The sequence below is a fragment of the Scyliorhinus torazame genome, chromosome 5 (genome assembly GCF_047496885.1).
Source record: "Scyliorhinus torazame isolate Kashiwa2021f chromosome 5, sScyTor2.1, whole genome shotgun sequence".
NCBI lineage: Eukaryota > Metazoa > Chordata > Chondrichthyes > Carcharhiniformes > Scyliorhinidae > Scyliorhinus > Scyliorhinus torazame.
The window spans coordinates 73063556-73079282 of NC_092711.1; the positions used below are offsets into that span (position 1 = coordinate 73063556).

At 48.9% G+C, this 15727-nt stretch overlaps 1 protein-coding gene and 1 pseudogene across 1 annotated transcript in view; both read right to left on the reverse strand.

The window, feature by feature from the left end:
• Positions 1 to 258: 258 nt before the first annotated feature.
• The window catches only part of LOC140418439 (uncharacterized), a 34914-nt gene continuing 19445 nt past the window's right edge, over positions 259 to 15727 (reverse strand). The window contains exon 4 of the mRNA XM_072501915.1: positions 259 to 1156. Coding sequence (XP_072358016.1) covers positions 390 to 1156 — 767 coding nt within the window. The 3' untranslated portion in view covers positions 259 to 389. The remainder of the gene's footprint in view (positions 1157 to 15727) is intronic.
• On the reverse strand, positions 1453 to 14551 carry LOC140421349 (sodium/potassium-transporting ATPase subunit beta-1-like; annotated as a pseudogene).

Here is a 15727-nt window from a genome sequence, read left to right on the forward strand (position 1 = left end):
GGGCTGGATGGAGGAAGATGGGAGTTCAGGACTCAGACAAGGGGGAAATTAAGAGTCAGTTTATCCCGGTGGGCTAGTAGGAGGGAGGGAAGCAGCAGATCAGATTGTCATAATTTTAGTTACAAAGAAGCTCCAAGAGCCCCTCACACTTGTTGTTAGTGATGAAGATGGAGGAGACTGGGGAGGGGGAGAGCATTCAAACGGAACTTATTTGTGTTAGAAACAGTAAAAACATTCACCAAACTGCTCAACACAAAGTTGTTTTTTTAAACTTTTATCCATAACATGTCCTACAACTGTGCTGGGGTCTATTAACCTCAGCAGAAACAGATGCCAATAAAAATGATTTGGTCCTGGATGTGATTAACAGCAAAATCCAATCACTACAGTCACTGGTGAACCCGCTGGTGTTTCAGCAGGTGAGATGACTGAGTGAATCCCATCCCACATTTGGAGCAAGTGAATGGCCTCTCCCCAGTGTGAACTCGCTGGTGTTTCTGCAGGTTGGATGACTGTGTGAATCTTTTCCCACACTTGGAGCAAGTGAATGGCCTTTCCCCAGTGTGAACTCGCTGATGTCTCAGCAGGGTGGATGAATCAGTAAATCCCTTCCCACAACTGGAGCAGATGAATGGCCTCTCCCCAGTGTGAACACGCTGGTGTTTCAACAAGATGAATGACTGAGTGAATCCTTTCCCACACTCAGAGCAGGTGAACGGTCTCTCCCCGGTGTGACCTCGCTGGTGTTTTCGTAGGGTCTTTGACTGAGTAAATCCCTTCCCACACACAGAGCAGATGAATGGCCTCTCTCCGTTATGAATTCGCTGATGTTTCAGCAGGTCGGATGAATCAGTGAATCCCTTTCCACAATCCGAACAGGTGAATGGCCTCTCCCCTGTGTGAACTCGCTGGTGTTTCAGCAGGATAGACGAGGTAGGGAATCCCTTCCCACACTCGGAGCATGTGAATGGTTTCTCTCCAGTGTGAACCCGTTGGTGTGTCAGCAGGATGGATGAGGTAGTAAATCCTTTCCCACACTCCTGGCAGCTAAACGGTCTCTCCCCAGTGTGAACCCATTGGTGTTTCAATAGGTGGGATGAACAGATGAACCCCTTCCCACACTTGGTGCAGGTGAATGGTCTCTCCCCAGTGTGAACTTGCTGGTGTGTCAGCAAGATGGATGAGGTGGTGAATCCCTTCCCACAGTCGGAGCAGGTGAACGGTCTCTCTCCATTGTGATTGTGTTGATGAGTTTTCAGCTCAGACGGGTATCTGTACCTCTTCCCACAGTCCCCACATTTCCATGGTTTCTCCCCAGCATGTTTGCATTTATGTCTCAAGAGGCCAGATGATCGGCTGAATCCTCGTCCACACACAGAACACGTGGACGGTTTCTCTCCATTGCTTTCTCCTTCCATGTTCAAGATTAAATGATATTCAGATTACAATAATTTAGGCAATCGCGTCAGATCCTGATGTGATGTTTGGTTTGAGTTTCCTGCCTTCATCTCCTGCTTTTCCAACATCCTGTGAACACAATGTCGAAGGTTAAAAATTCAACAGAGACAAAAAATTTTTTGGTTTGAGTTAGCGGTGTTACACCCTATAAAAGGAGTTCCAAAATCCATTGCTGTCAGTCCAGGATAGCAATTCAGAACATTTACATATATATTTCATAGAATCCCTACAGTGCAGGAGGCCATTCAGCCCAGAGTCTGTATTGACCCTCCGAAAGAACACCCGACAGGACCCACTCCCTCACGCTATTCCCATAACACCACCGGACCTTTAGACATGAAGGGGCAACTGAGGGATGCCAATCCACCGAACCTGCACACCTTTGGACTGTGGGACTAAACCAGAGCACCAGGAGGCAAGCCTGACACACAGACAATGGGAGAAGGTGCAAACTCCCCGCAGTCACCCAAAGTCGGAATCAAACCCGTGTTCCCAGTGCTGTGAGACTGCGGTGCTAACCACTGTGCCACCGCACAGGGTCAGTGATGACCCTGCACATGTCCTGCCCCCCGAGGAAGATGACTGTCATTAACCCAAGTCCATCAATTTTTCCTTTGTTATTTTATGGGATGTGGGTTTCATTGGATTTGTTTCTGACCCCTTATTGCCCTTGTCAGAGGGATGTTGAGAGTCTGAATCTCATGTAGGCCAGACTAGGGAAGGACAACAGGTTCCCATCAGTTTACAATTGATGATAGCTGTAATGGTCATTCCTACTGAAAGTGGATTTATGTTCCAGATTCCTCCCCCTTTATTAATTTAATTTAAACTTCCCCAACTCTAGGGTGGGATTTGAGCCCCTGTCCCCAGGCCATTGGCCTGGGTCTCTGATCCACTGGAATTACCCCCATCTCCCCAGTTACAGAGGTTCTGCAATTACCACCGGGGTCGATGCAAATTGGGGACGGGGAGCTTCTTGTTCTGGGTTCGAGGCCTCCTCCACTGGGTGTTTCTGAAGCCTGTGCATCCACTCCGCCGCGTCCCTGCAGCTCCAGCACCCAAACTGCGCATGATCAGGCTGAACACGCACGGCGCATGCTCTATTCACCAACATCCGCTGCGCATGTGCACACATCTGCTATTGATGATAGGGCATATTCACTTTCGCCAGGAATGCTGGGTACCACCCCCGCCATTGAAAGGTGATATTGTTTGACGAAAATTGTATTTCATGTCTGATTATGATCGCAGCTATAGGGTTAACATGTAAAATGATTAAACTAATTGATGCATCAACCAATTTCTCAGGAAGCATAGTCCTGTCCTCAGTGTAATTAACTGCAGAATAAACCCCAATAGTTCGATATGTACTCACTGGCGCCTCAGCAGGTGGGGTGAACAAGTGAATTTCCCCCATACACCGAATATTTAAACTCTGTCTTGCCAATAAGAATTCAGCAATTGTGGATCAGAGCCTTTCGAACCTTTAAAGCTGGAGTGTTAATGAGTAGGGAAACCGAGTAAATCCCTCTCATACACATTATGTATCTGAGTGGTCTCTCTCCAGTGTGACTGTGTGGCCAAGTCAGTAAATGGCATGACCGAGTGAACTCTTTTCCACTTTCAACTGGTGAACAATCTTTTTACAGTGAGATTTACACATGAGTTTCCAGCCCAGAGAGGGATTTCAAATCCCAAAATACACTTTCCAGATGACGCGGGACATACTTGTACTTCTTGCAATTTAGTTATGTTCACTTGCTGCTCACTATGTGATCTCCACACAGTTTAGGACAGTGGAATTACGGCCAGGATAATATCAGACATGATTGAATGGCGGAGCAGATTCGATTGGCCAAATGGCCTAATTCTGCTCCTATATCTTATGAACTTATCGACACAACCAGACCTCACTTCCCTTGGAACAACATGAAGTGTCTACTGCTTTCCAGATCCCTTCCTTTCAACTCACTTTTCAATTCGACTGCTTTGCATTATTCTGAAACTAAATTCAGATTTTGTGATTGCTTTGTGGAACATCACCATTCAGTCCATGAATGTGATTCTGAGCATTCATTTGAATTCTCTGCTCCACTCCTAGTCTGACCTCTGTACCCTGGATGTCCTGCACTGTTCCAATGAAGCTGAATGGTAGGTCAGAGAACTCATCTGTTGATCAGGCACATTCATTTCAACAATTTCAGATCGTAACCATCATTCAATCTTTCAGACATTAGATGTTGATAGTGGTTCGTCTGGTATAATTTTAAATTCGGACCTGTCTTTTGGTTCTTTTCTTGGTCTATTAGTTTTTGTACTTCTCTCATTATTACAATATTGCCCGGTACCATCATCCTCTTTGTCATTTAATCACTCCATTTATCAATCCCATCATAAGATCATTTGTTATTTCCTCCCCAGCCCCTCTCTTTTTCCTGACTCTCTGCTGGCACTGTTTAAATCTAAGTATTTTTTCCTTCTTTCTGTCTGTTAATCTAAGTTAGCAATCATATGGAATGGTGAAATGTATCTGCTGCTTTTAATGTCTACCCCATTCTGTCTCTCTTTGTTTCTATATTTGGCTCAGTCTCCTTCACTCTTACATTCTCCCTATCTGTGTCTCTAGCGCTTTCCCCCTTTCTGCTCTTTCTTCTCTCTATTCGCTCAATGCCAGTGAGGAGCTAAGTTTCACTGGATTGATTCCTGAGATCAGGCAGTTGTCCTTGGAGGAGAGGTTCTGTGGGATGAGTCTGTTCTCTCTGGAGTTGAGAATAATGCAAAGCAGTCGAATTGAAAAGTGAGTTGAAAGGAAGGGATCTGGAAAGCAGCAGACACTTCATGTTGTTCCAAGGGAAGTGTTTTAAAAAAAATTTTTTTTTTAAATTCTCCTCCATTTTCACATTTTCTCCCACATTTACATCCATCAACAATAAACAATAATGGACTTCCGGGTGCGGCGATGACCAGCTGAGGCGCACGTTTCGGCAGCTCCCGGTGAAACGGACTGTTGGGCTCTTGATCGGAGCCCCAACGGCAATTTTGACGGCTAAAAACACTGTGCGCTAAACCCCCTGAAATCCCCCCTGGATACGGATGGAAAAAGGAGGAGAAAGTAGCCGGATTGCAGTGGATCCTTTAGAAGAGCGGCAAGGAAGGCAAGCAAAAACCAAGATGGCGTCGGAAGGTGGCAGTTTAACATGGGGCCCTGAACAACAAGAGTTCTTGAAATGCTGTGTGGAAGAGCTCAAAAAGGAAATGAAGAGAGAGCTGTTTGCCCCGATACTACAGGCGATCGAAGGGCTAAAGGAGGAACAAAAGACCCAGGAGCGGGAGCTTCGGGTCGTGAAGGCAAAGGCAGCCAAGAATGAGGACGACATACAGGGCCTGGTGGTGAAGACGGAGACGCATGAGGCACATCAGAAACGATGTGTGGAAAGGTTGGAGGCACTGGAGAACAACGCAAGGAGGAACAACCTGAGGATTCTTGGTCTTCCTGAAGGTGTGGAGGGAGCGGACGTCGGGGCATATGTGAGCACGATGCTGCACTCGTTAATGGGAGCGGAGGCCCCGGCGGGTCCGTTGGAGGTGGAGGGAGCATACCGAGTGATGGCGTGAGGACCGAGAGCAGGAGAAATTCCCAGAGCCACAGTGGTGAGATTCCTCCGTTTTAAGGATAGAGAAATGGTCCTTAGGTGGGCAAAGAAAACTCGGAGCAGTAAATGGGAGAACGCGGTGATCCGCGTTTATCAAGACTGGAGTGCAGAGGTGGCGAGAAGGAGGGCGAGCTTTAATCGGGCCAAAGCGGTGCTTCATAAAAAGAAGATAAAATTTGGAATGCTGCAACCGGCAAGACTGTGGGTCACATATCGAGGGAGGCACCACTACTTTGAGACGGCGGATGAAGCGTGGACTTTTATTGTGGAAGAAAAACTGGAATGAGCGGGTTATTAAAAAGAACGTTTGAACAGAGTGTGGGGCGAATGTGGGGGGCAAAGAGGGGGGCTAAAAAGGGGGGGAAAGAGGAGTTTTATGTACTAATCCTGCGATGTGGTAACTTTTCTCTCTCCCGCAGGTGGTGATGGGGGGAGGAGGGGAGGTGGAGGAGATGGGGTGTTGGCCATTGGGGGCGGGGCCAAGGGAGAAGCGCGGGCTTGGTTCCCGCGCTATGATAATCATGGCGGGAATAGAGAAGCAGGAAGGAGGGGGCGTCGCACGGTGCGAGCCGAGGTCACGGGGGGAAGCCGAGGTCGGCCAGAGTTTGCTGACTTCTGGGAGCAACATGGGGGGAGTAATTACGCTAGCGGGGGATCTAGCGGGGGGGGGGGGGGTGGGAGGGGGGAATTACTGGGTTGCTGCTGCTGGGGAGAGGGGGGAGCTGGTATGGGAGGGGATGGGCGGGGGTGGGCACCGCCTGGGGGAGATACAGCTGCGTGGGAACCGGGTGAGGAGCTGGAAAAAGGTGATGGCTAATCGACAAGGGGGGGTAGGAAGCCCCCCAACCCGGCTGATCACGTGGAACGTGAGAGGGCTGAACGGGCCGATAAAGAGGGCACGGGTACTCGCACACCTTAAGAAACTTAAGGCAGATGTGGTTATGTTACAGGAAACGCACCTGAAACTGATAGACCAGGTTAGGCTACGCAAAGGATGGGTGGGGCAGGCGTTCCATTCGGGGCGAGATGCGCAAAACAGGGGGGTGGCTATATTAGTGGGGAAGCGGGTAATGTTCGAGGCAAAGACTATAGTGGCGGATAACGGGGGCAGATACGTGATGGTGAGTGGCAAACTACAGGGGGAGACGGTGGTTTTGGTAAACGTATATGCCCCGAACTGGGATGATGCCAATTTTATGAGGCGGATGCTAGGACGCATTCCGGACCTAGAGATGGGAAAGTTGATAATGGGGGGAGATTTTAATACGGTGTTGGAACCAGGGCTGGATAGGTCGAAGTCCAGGACTGGAAGGAGGCCGGCAGCAGCCAAGGTACTTAAAGATTTTATGGAGCAGATGGGAGGTGTAGACCCGTGGAGATTTAGCAGACCTAGGAGTAAGGAGTTCTCGTTTTTCTCCTATGTCCATAAAGTCTACTCGCGAATAGACTTTTTTGTGCTGGGAAGGGAGTTGATCCCGAAGGTGAGGGGAACGGAGTATACGGCTATAGCCATTTCGGATCACGCTCCACACTGGGTAGGCTTGGAGATAGGGGAGGAAACAGGAGGGCGCCCACCCTGGAGAATGGACATGGGACTAATGGCAGATGAGGGGGTGTGCCTACGGGTGAGGGGGTGCATTGAAAAGTACTTGGAACTCAATGATAATGGGGAGGTCCAGGTGGGAGTGGTCTGGGAGGCGTTGAAGGCGGTGGTTAGAGGGGAGCTGATATCAATAAGGGCACATAAAGGGAAGCAGGAGTGTAAGGAAAGGGAGCGGTTGCTGCAAGAACTTTTGAGGGTGGACAGACAATATGCGGAAGCACCGGAGGAGGGACTGTACAGGGAAAGGCAAAGGCTACATGTAGAATTTGACTTGCTGACTACGGGCACTGCAGAGGCACAATGGAGGAAGGCACAGGGTGTACAGTACAAATATGGGGAGAAGGCGAGCAGGTTGCTGGCACACCAATTGAGGAAAAGGGGAGCAGCGAGGGAAATAGGGGGAGTGAGGGATGAGGAAGGAGAGATGGAGCGGGGAGCGGAGAGAGTGAATGGAGTGTTCAAGACATTTTATAAAAAATTATATGAAGCTCAACCCCCGGATGGGAGGGAGAGAATGATGGGCTTCTTGGATCGGCTGGAATTTCCCAAGGTGGAAGAGCAGGCAAGGGTGGGACTGGGAGCACAGATCGAGGTAGAAGAAGTGGTGAAAGGAATTAGGAGCATGCAGGCGGGAAAGGCCCCGGGACTGGATGGATTCCCAGTCGAATTCTATAGAAAATATGTGGACTTGCTTGCCCCGGTATTGACGAGGACCTTTAATGAGGCAAAGGAAAGGGGACAACTGCCCCCGACTATGTCTGAAGCAACGATATCGCTTCTCTTAAAGAAGGAAAAGGACCCGCTACAATGCGGGTCCTATAGACCTATTTCCCTCCGAAATGTAGATGCCAAGATCCTGGCCAAGGTAATGGCAATGAGAATAGAGGAATGTGTCCCGGGGGTGGTCCACGAGGACCAAACTGGGTTTGTGAAGGGGAGACAGCTGAACACGAATATACGGAGGCTGTTCGGGGTAATGATGATGGCCCCACCAGAGGGGGAAACGGAGATAGTAGTGGCGATGGATGCCGAGAAAGCATTTGATAGAGTGGAGTGGGATTATTTGTGGGAGGTGTTGAGGAGATTTGGTTTTGGAGAGGGGTATGTTAGATGGGTGCAGCTGTTGTATAGGGCCCCAATGGCGAGCGTGGTCACGAATGGACGGGGATCTGCATATTTTCGGCTCCATAGAGGGACAAGGCAGGGATGCCCTCTGTCCCCATTATTGTTTGCACTGGCGATTGAGCCCCTGGCAATAGCGTTGAGGGGTTCCAAGAAGTGGAGGGGAGTACTTAGAGGAGGAGAAGAACACCGGCTATCTTTGTATGCGGACGATCTGCTACTATATGTGGCAGACCCGGCGGAGGGGATGCCAGAAATAATGCGGATACTTGGGGAGTTTGTGGATTTTTCAGGGTATAAATTGAACATGGGGAAAAGTGAGTTGTTTGTGGTGCATCCAGGGGAGCAGAGTAGAGAAATAGAGGACCTACCGTTGAGGAAGGTAACAAGGGACTTTCGTTACCTGGGGATCCAGATAGCCAAGAATTGGGGCACATTGCATAGATTAAATTTAACGCGGTTGGTGGAACAAATGGAGGAGGATTTCAAGAGATGGGATATGGTATCCCTGTCACTGGCAGGGAGGGTGCAGGCGGTTAAGATGGTGGTCCTCCCGAGATTCCTCTTTGTGTTTCAGTGCCTCCCGGTGGTGATCACAAAGGCTTTTTTTAAAAGGATTGAAAAGAGCATCATGGGTTTTGTGTGGGCCGGGAAGACCCCGAGAGTGAGGAAGGGATTCTTACAGCGTAGCAGGGATAGGGGGTGGGGCTGGCACTACCGAGCCTAAGTGAGTATTATTGGGCCGCTAATATTTCAATGGTGAGTAAGTGGATGGGAGAGGAGGAGGGAGCGGCGTGGAAGAGATTAGAGAGGGCGTCCTGTAGGGGGACTAGCCTACAGGCTATGGTGACAGCCCCATTGCCGTTCTCACCGAGGAACAACACCACAAGCCCGGTGGTGGTGGCTACACTGAAGATTTGGGGACAGTGGAGACGGCATAGGGGAAAGACTGGAGCCTTGGGGGGGTCCCCGATAAGAAACAACCATAGGTTTGCCCCGGGGGGAATGGATGGGGGATATGGAATGTGGCAAAGAGCAGGAATAACGCAACTGAAAGATCTGTTTGTGGATGGGAAGTTTGCGAGTCTGGGAGCGCTGACCGAGAAATATGGGTTGCCCCAAGGGAATGCATTCAGGTATATGCAACTGAGGGCTTTTGCGAGGCAACAGGTGAGGGAATTCCCGCAGCTCCCGACACAAGAGGTGCAGGACAGAGTGATCTCAAAGACATGGGTGGGGGATGGTAAGGTGTCAGATATACATAGGGAAATGAGGGACGAAGGGGAGACTATGGTAAATGAACTAAAAGGGAAATGGGAAGAAGAGCTGGGGGAGGAGATCGAGGAGGGGCTGTGGGCAGATGCCCTGAGCAGGGTAAACTCGTCGTCCTCATGTGCCAGGCTAAGCCTGATTCAGTTTAAGGTATTACACAGGGCGCATATCACTGGAGCACGGCTCAGTAAATTTTTTGGGGTGGAGGATAGGTGTGCGAGGTGCTCGAGAAGCCCAGCGAATCATACCCATATGTTTTGGTCATGCCCGACACTACAGGGGTTTTGGATGGGGGTGACAAAGGTGCTTTCAAAAGTAGTAGGGGTCCGGGTCGAACCAAGCTGGGGGTTGGCTATATTTGGGGTTGCACAAGAGCCGGGAGTGCAGGAGGCGAGAGAGGCCGATGTTTTGGCCTTTGCGTCCCTAGTAGCCCGGCGCAGGATATTGCTAATCTGGAAAGAAGCCAAGCCCCCGGGGGTGGAGACCTGGATAAATGACATGGCGGGGTTTATAAAGCTAGAGCGGATTAAGTTCGTCCTAAGGGGGTCGGCTCAAGGGTTCACCAGGCGGTGGCAACCGTTCGTCGAATACCTCGCAGAAAGATAGATGGAATGGAAAAAAGAAGGCAGCAGCAGCAGGCCAGGATCGGGCGGGGGGGGGGGGGGGGGGGGGGGGGAGGAACCAGAAGGACTCTCAGGGTTGTTAATATATACTGTATAATATGTATAGGTCGTTGCTACAGATAATTATATATTGGACTGTTAAATTATATTTTTGGAGAGTGTTACTTGTGATAAGGCAGTTGCCAATTAGGGTTAGTTTTCATTTTTGTTATTTATTATTGATTCATTCATTTTTTGTTTATAAAATAGGTCATTGTTATTTGTGTTGTTATAATATTGTGTAAAGGATGCACAATGTACTGTGTTGGTTGACCAAAAATTTTCAATAAAATATTTACAAAAAATAAAACAATAAACAATAATCAGCAAGATATGTCAGTCCCCATAATAACAACAATGATCCCATCTACCCACCATCCCCCAAACCTCAACCCGCATGTTTACATAAACAAATGACAAAAATAAATCAGGGATTACCTGTAGCCACCCTTAATCTTACACTGCTCCCCCCCCCCCCCCCCCCCCCCCCCCCCCCCTCCCACCCCAGGTCTCCAGCTCCTCCCGTCCACTGCCTCTTGTAAAACTCCTCCCCCTACCCTCGGTTTCTTCCCCCCCAACTTTCCACCCCGGCTAGACCACTCGGACCCTGTTCTGCCAGGCTCCGATGGCCGCAGCCCCTCCCCCCACCTCACTCCCGTTCACTGGCCGGCACAAACCGGCCAGTGTGGAGGCCCCCGCCCGGGTCCCTTTCCCACTTGCCCGGCCCCAGGAAAGCCCAAAGATCCCCTTTTAGCACACAAACCCCGCCTATCCACCTACACCCCAAAGAACTCTCATTTTGAGTGAAAGTCCCGTCCCTTCCCTTGTCCAAATATATACCACCTTGGCTCCTTTAATCTCTACACCCGCGCGCAGTGATACAAAAAAGAAGAAAATACAGTCATGAGGTTACATCGGCACATGGCCATCCCTCAATTTGTCAGTTCTGCCACAGTCCTTCTGCTTTCGCAAACTCCTCCGCTGCTTCCGCCGTTCCAAAATAAAAGTCCCTGAGCTTGTAAGTCACCCTCAGCTTCGCTGGATATACAATGCCGCACCGCACCTTGCTAATGTACAGTCCCTGTTCACCCGGTTGAAGACAGCCCGCCTCCTTGCCAGCTCCACCGTAAAGTCCTGGTATACACGTATACCAGCTCCAGCCCACTGCACCACCCGCTTCTGCTTGGCCCAGCTCAGGACCTTCTCCTTCACCCTTTACCTACGGAAGCACAGAGTCACTGCCCTTGGCGGCTCACTCGCCTTTGGTACAGGCCTCCACGACCGATGAGCCTGATCCAGTTCATATCGGGAGGGGTCCTCCCCCTACCGCAGTAGTTTTGCCAGCATCGCGGCAAAATACTCAGTCGGCTTCGGTCCTTCAACTCCTTCGGGCAGCCCCACAATCCTCAAGTTCTGTCACCTGGATCTATTTTCCAGGTCTTCCATTTTTCCTCGCAGATCCTTGTTAGTATCCATCACCTTCCACATCTCTTTCCCCATCGAGGCAAGTTGATCACCGTGCTGCAAAAACGTCTCCTTCACTTCCTTCAGCGCCTCCCCTTGCTCTCGCACCTCCGCCACTGCGCTTGCCACCTCCATCCTCACCGGGGAAACCGCCTCCTCCACCAGCACACACAAGACCTCCCTCATCTCCTTCCTCACCGTCTCCATGCATTTCGCAATCTGCGCCAACTGCTTTTCAAATTCCGCAGCCATCACCTTGGTTATTTCTTCAGCCATAAGCAGTGCGGCCTTCCCTGGTGCTCCAGCCTCCATTTTTCCTGGTGACCCCGCGGTGACCTTTCCACTCCCCGACGGACCTCCAGCTGTTTTTTTTTCGGCCGTTTTTTTGCTCACCCTCGACATTTTGCTTTGGGTTTTTTTCCCCTCCTGTGTCTTCTCGGTGCCTTCTCCCTTCTTCTGCCGCCTCCGCGGACCCTGGGACCGGACTTAAAGCCCCGAAATTGCCGTTCCCGAGCGGGGGCTCTCCATTGTGCGGCTGCCTCCCGCCCGCCGTCACCAGAAGTCCTCCAAGGGAAGTGTTGTTAAGTTCATAAGATATAGGAGCAGAATTAGGCCATTTGGCCAATCGAATCTGCTCCGCCATTCAATCATGTCTAATCTTATCCTGGCCGTAATTCCACCATCCTTCCCATTCTCCATAACCCTTCAACCCATTACCAATTAAAAATCTGTCTAACTCCTCTTGAAATTTACTCACTGTCCCAGCATCCACCGCACTCTGGGGCAGTGAAGTCCACAGATTCAGCCCTTTGGGAGAAATAGTTTCTCCTGAACTTTGCTACCTTCACTCAGTCATCCAGCCTGTTAAGACACCAACAAAGTCACACTAAGGAGAAGGTTCACAAAGGGCCGAGATCAACATCGACGCTGTGGGAAGGGATTCACTCAGTCATGGTATGAGCTGATACATCAGCAAGTTGTCAAGTGCCTGCAGGGATTGGATTTTGTTGTTTGTGCTGCTGTTAATCAAATCCAGGATTGATGGTCTGACAATATCTGCTGATGTTAACAAGCCCTATAACTGGCTACAGTTAAATACTTTCAGATGTCACTGATTTTCAGAGCTACAACGACCCATTTTAAAAGCACCATCTGTGATATTCTCCTTTAGTCACCAACTCTCTTTTTTAGGTTCATGAGTTTTATTTGTTGATGCTTTAAATCGGTTGGAGTATTGATCCCTCAACAAGTTTACAGATGTTACATTGCACACCATGAACGCCATCCTACTGCATTGGTTTAAAATAAAGATTATGATTTTACCAGTGACTTTGGTATCTTTTATAATTACACTTTGCAAAAGATTTTACAACTGCATAAATATAAAATCTTCCATGAAAATGGTTTAAAACATTTCTAGACACCACCATGTGATGGTTCCAGCAAACAACTTTAATAACTAATCACAATAGCTTGATAGCCAGACCCAGATCTCAACACGGATTGAAGATTAAACAGACCTAAAAGGAAGTGTAATAAAACCCATCACCCTACACTTAACATTGCCCCCCAAAAATGCAACTTTTCCTCCCTCCCCGACACAAACCTCAGAGTTCAGTATATTCATACACATGGGCATAACAGAAACAAAATCAAATACCATGGCAATTTTCAGAGTATTTACAACTGGGAAAGCAAAGTGTGCTTAAAAACGGCAACATAATTTGAAGGACCTGTGAATGCTCTACAGTAATGTACACTCAAACTCACACAAGGCACAAGGCAGCAATACCCAAGAACACAAACACTGCTACACATTAGTGGAATTATAATTTACAGTAATGGGCATACCCATAGCTCAAGTATTATCATTTACAGTGGAATAAATATGTACTACTATTACTTTTATGATACGTACCTAGGTAAATGCAGAAAGCTAGTGTAAAGCATATAGATTAAGTGTAAGTCCCATATATACGACAGTTTGTTCTAGACTAATTTGAAATAAAGGGGCAAATTGTGTTATGCAGTTATCAGCTCGTGATCTCAAATTTTACTTCAAAACGTCCCGGAAATGAAAATCGCTTTTTGTCACAAGTAGACTTCAAATGAAGTTACAGTGAAAAGCCCCTAGTCGACACATTCCGGCGCCTGTTCGGGGAGGCTGGCACGGGAATTGAACCATGCTGCTGGCCTGCTTTCAAAGCCAGCGATTTAGCCCTGTGCTAAACCAGCCCAAAGTGGTCCTTGTCACTATAGTTAATATTTTCACCATACACTTTACACTCAATGCGCACTTCCGTATTCTGTTTGATGTTTATAAACTGAATAGCAACAAAGAACTGAAGGTATTTTTCCTGCAGACGCTTGCCATGTATGGGTAGTACTGCAAAGGAAAGCCGCTGAATCCTCCAAGTCCAAAGATGTGCAGGTTAGGTGGATTGGCCATGATAAATTGCCCGTAGTGTTGGGTGGGCTTACTGGGTTATGGGGATAGGGTGGAGGTGTGAACCTTGGGTAGGGTGCTCTTCCAAGAGCTGGTGCAGACTCGATGGGCCGAATGGCCTCCTTCTGCACTGTAAATTCTGTGAAAACTATTTCACAGGTCCAACTTTATCTCAGTCTTCTTTCTTTGCTGCACAATGAATGGGAATAATAAACGGATTATAATTGATTTGCAACTCTTCTGCAAGTTCGGTGAATTCTTTGGAGGCCCGGGATAAAAGTTAAGAATCCTGTTGAGCTTCGGAACAATGCGGGGTTTTCAGCATAACCGTAATTAGGATCATTTAATCCAGAGCAAGTCTTAAACCACGTCCGGTAAAATCTGCACGCTCTCTTCTGTCCTTCTGAATCGTCCAGAGGGCCTGCATGAATGTAGGCTGGAGGAATCTCTTCACAGTTCTCAAAAGGAGTGTTGCCACCCTGACTGGAGTCATTGTAAAGATCCAAGAACGTGTTCAAACTTTTCGCAAAACTTTCGCAGGAGTTTGGGTCTGACATACTAAAGGAACTTTCTGTTTTGAACAAATACAGCGTTTGTGATAGTCCTGGGGGTGCAACTCTGTCTTGGTGTTTGGGTTCAAATGGACTAATCGTGAGCAGCAGCGCTTGAATGGTTCCAATGAAGATCCCAGCGAGGCAGCCATAAAAGATCAAGAAGAACCAGAATATCTTGAGCCAACGACTGCCGGTCCTGCCTAAAAAGTGCTTTTTTATTTCGGAATCCCAGAGGAATTTCTTCCAGTCTCCACCTGCCTCCTTGCCCTTGGCCCGGGCCCGGGCCATGCTGTCTCGAGGAGGCTGCGCGGGGGATTGTGGGAGAGTTTGAGGAAAGCTTGGCCTCGCTGTTGAGCTGATGCTGGCCGGCGGCGCGCGCACTCCCTCGCGCGGCGGCCGTTGCTTTTCAAACAAGAAAGGGGCGGGGAGGGGGGGGGGGGGGTTGCGGAGGAAGGGAGGGGGAGGGGGAGGGGCGCGGGCTTGGGTGGGGGCGGGGGGGGGGGGGGGGGGGCTGCGGGAAGTGGAGTTGAGAAGCTCCAGGTGTCAGGAGTCCCGCGGAAGGTGAAGCTTCATTCAGGAACTCTGAACAGGAACAAGACAATCCTGAACTTTTACTTCAATCCGAAATTGATGTTTGATCCAAAATCTACAATTCAGAGTTTGAAAGGTTCCACTGATTGACATCTCCAATTAGAAAGTGCTGATTAATCATTGCTGACGATTGTCACTCACACATTCCTCACAGTAACATGTCCATTGTGAAATTACATTATCAAGGAGCATTAAACTAAACTGTGAAATATTTCACAGGCACATCAATAAAAACTTCATCAATCAATATTGATATTGATGAAACTTGGAAGTCACTGAGTTCAATGATTTCTGACACAGCAGCAGCAGCCAGGGTTAGGGGATAGAGCGGGGGAGTGGGCCGAGGTTGAGTGCTCTTTCACAGGGTCACTGTAGACTCGATGGGCCAAATGGCCTCCGTCTGCACTGGAAAGATCCGACAGGATTCGAAGGTAAAGGTGGAACCCACAACACAGATTGGTTTGAGAGCCACTCAGCAGAGATGACATCTGTCATTGAAGCAAAAAGCAAAGCCGACCTGATGTACAACATAAACCCAACACCGAGAACATGGCATCACTTGAAAGTAGTCAAGACAGTTATGTAAAACACGGAGAGACTGTGCAAATAAACACTGGATCAGCCACCGTCAATAACTCCAAACGGCCTGTGATAACAGAAATCTATGTGCTGTGTGTGATGGGAAGAAGAGGGCTCTGGGTCTGACCATCACCAATGACGTTCGCTGAAATCCCAGATGGTGACATCCTGACAGATGTAAACAGATGTCCCGCTGGGTTGAACATGACTGTCAGCTGTGCTCCGTCAGACGGACATCTCCCAGTCGCTGTCTGACTCTCCTGCAGCTTCCTGTCATGGTTCAGTTGGACAAGACCATTGATTGCTCAACAAGCAGAAAGGTG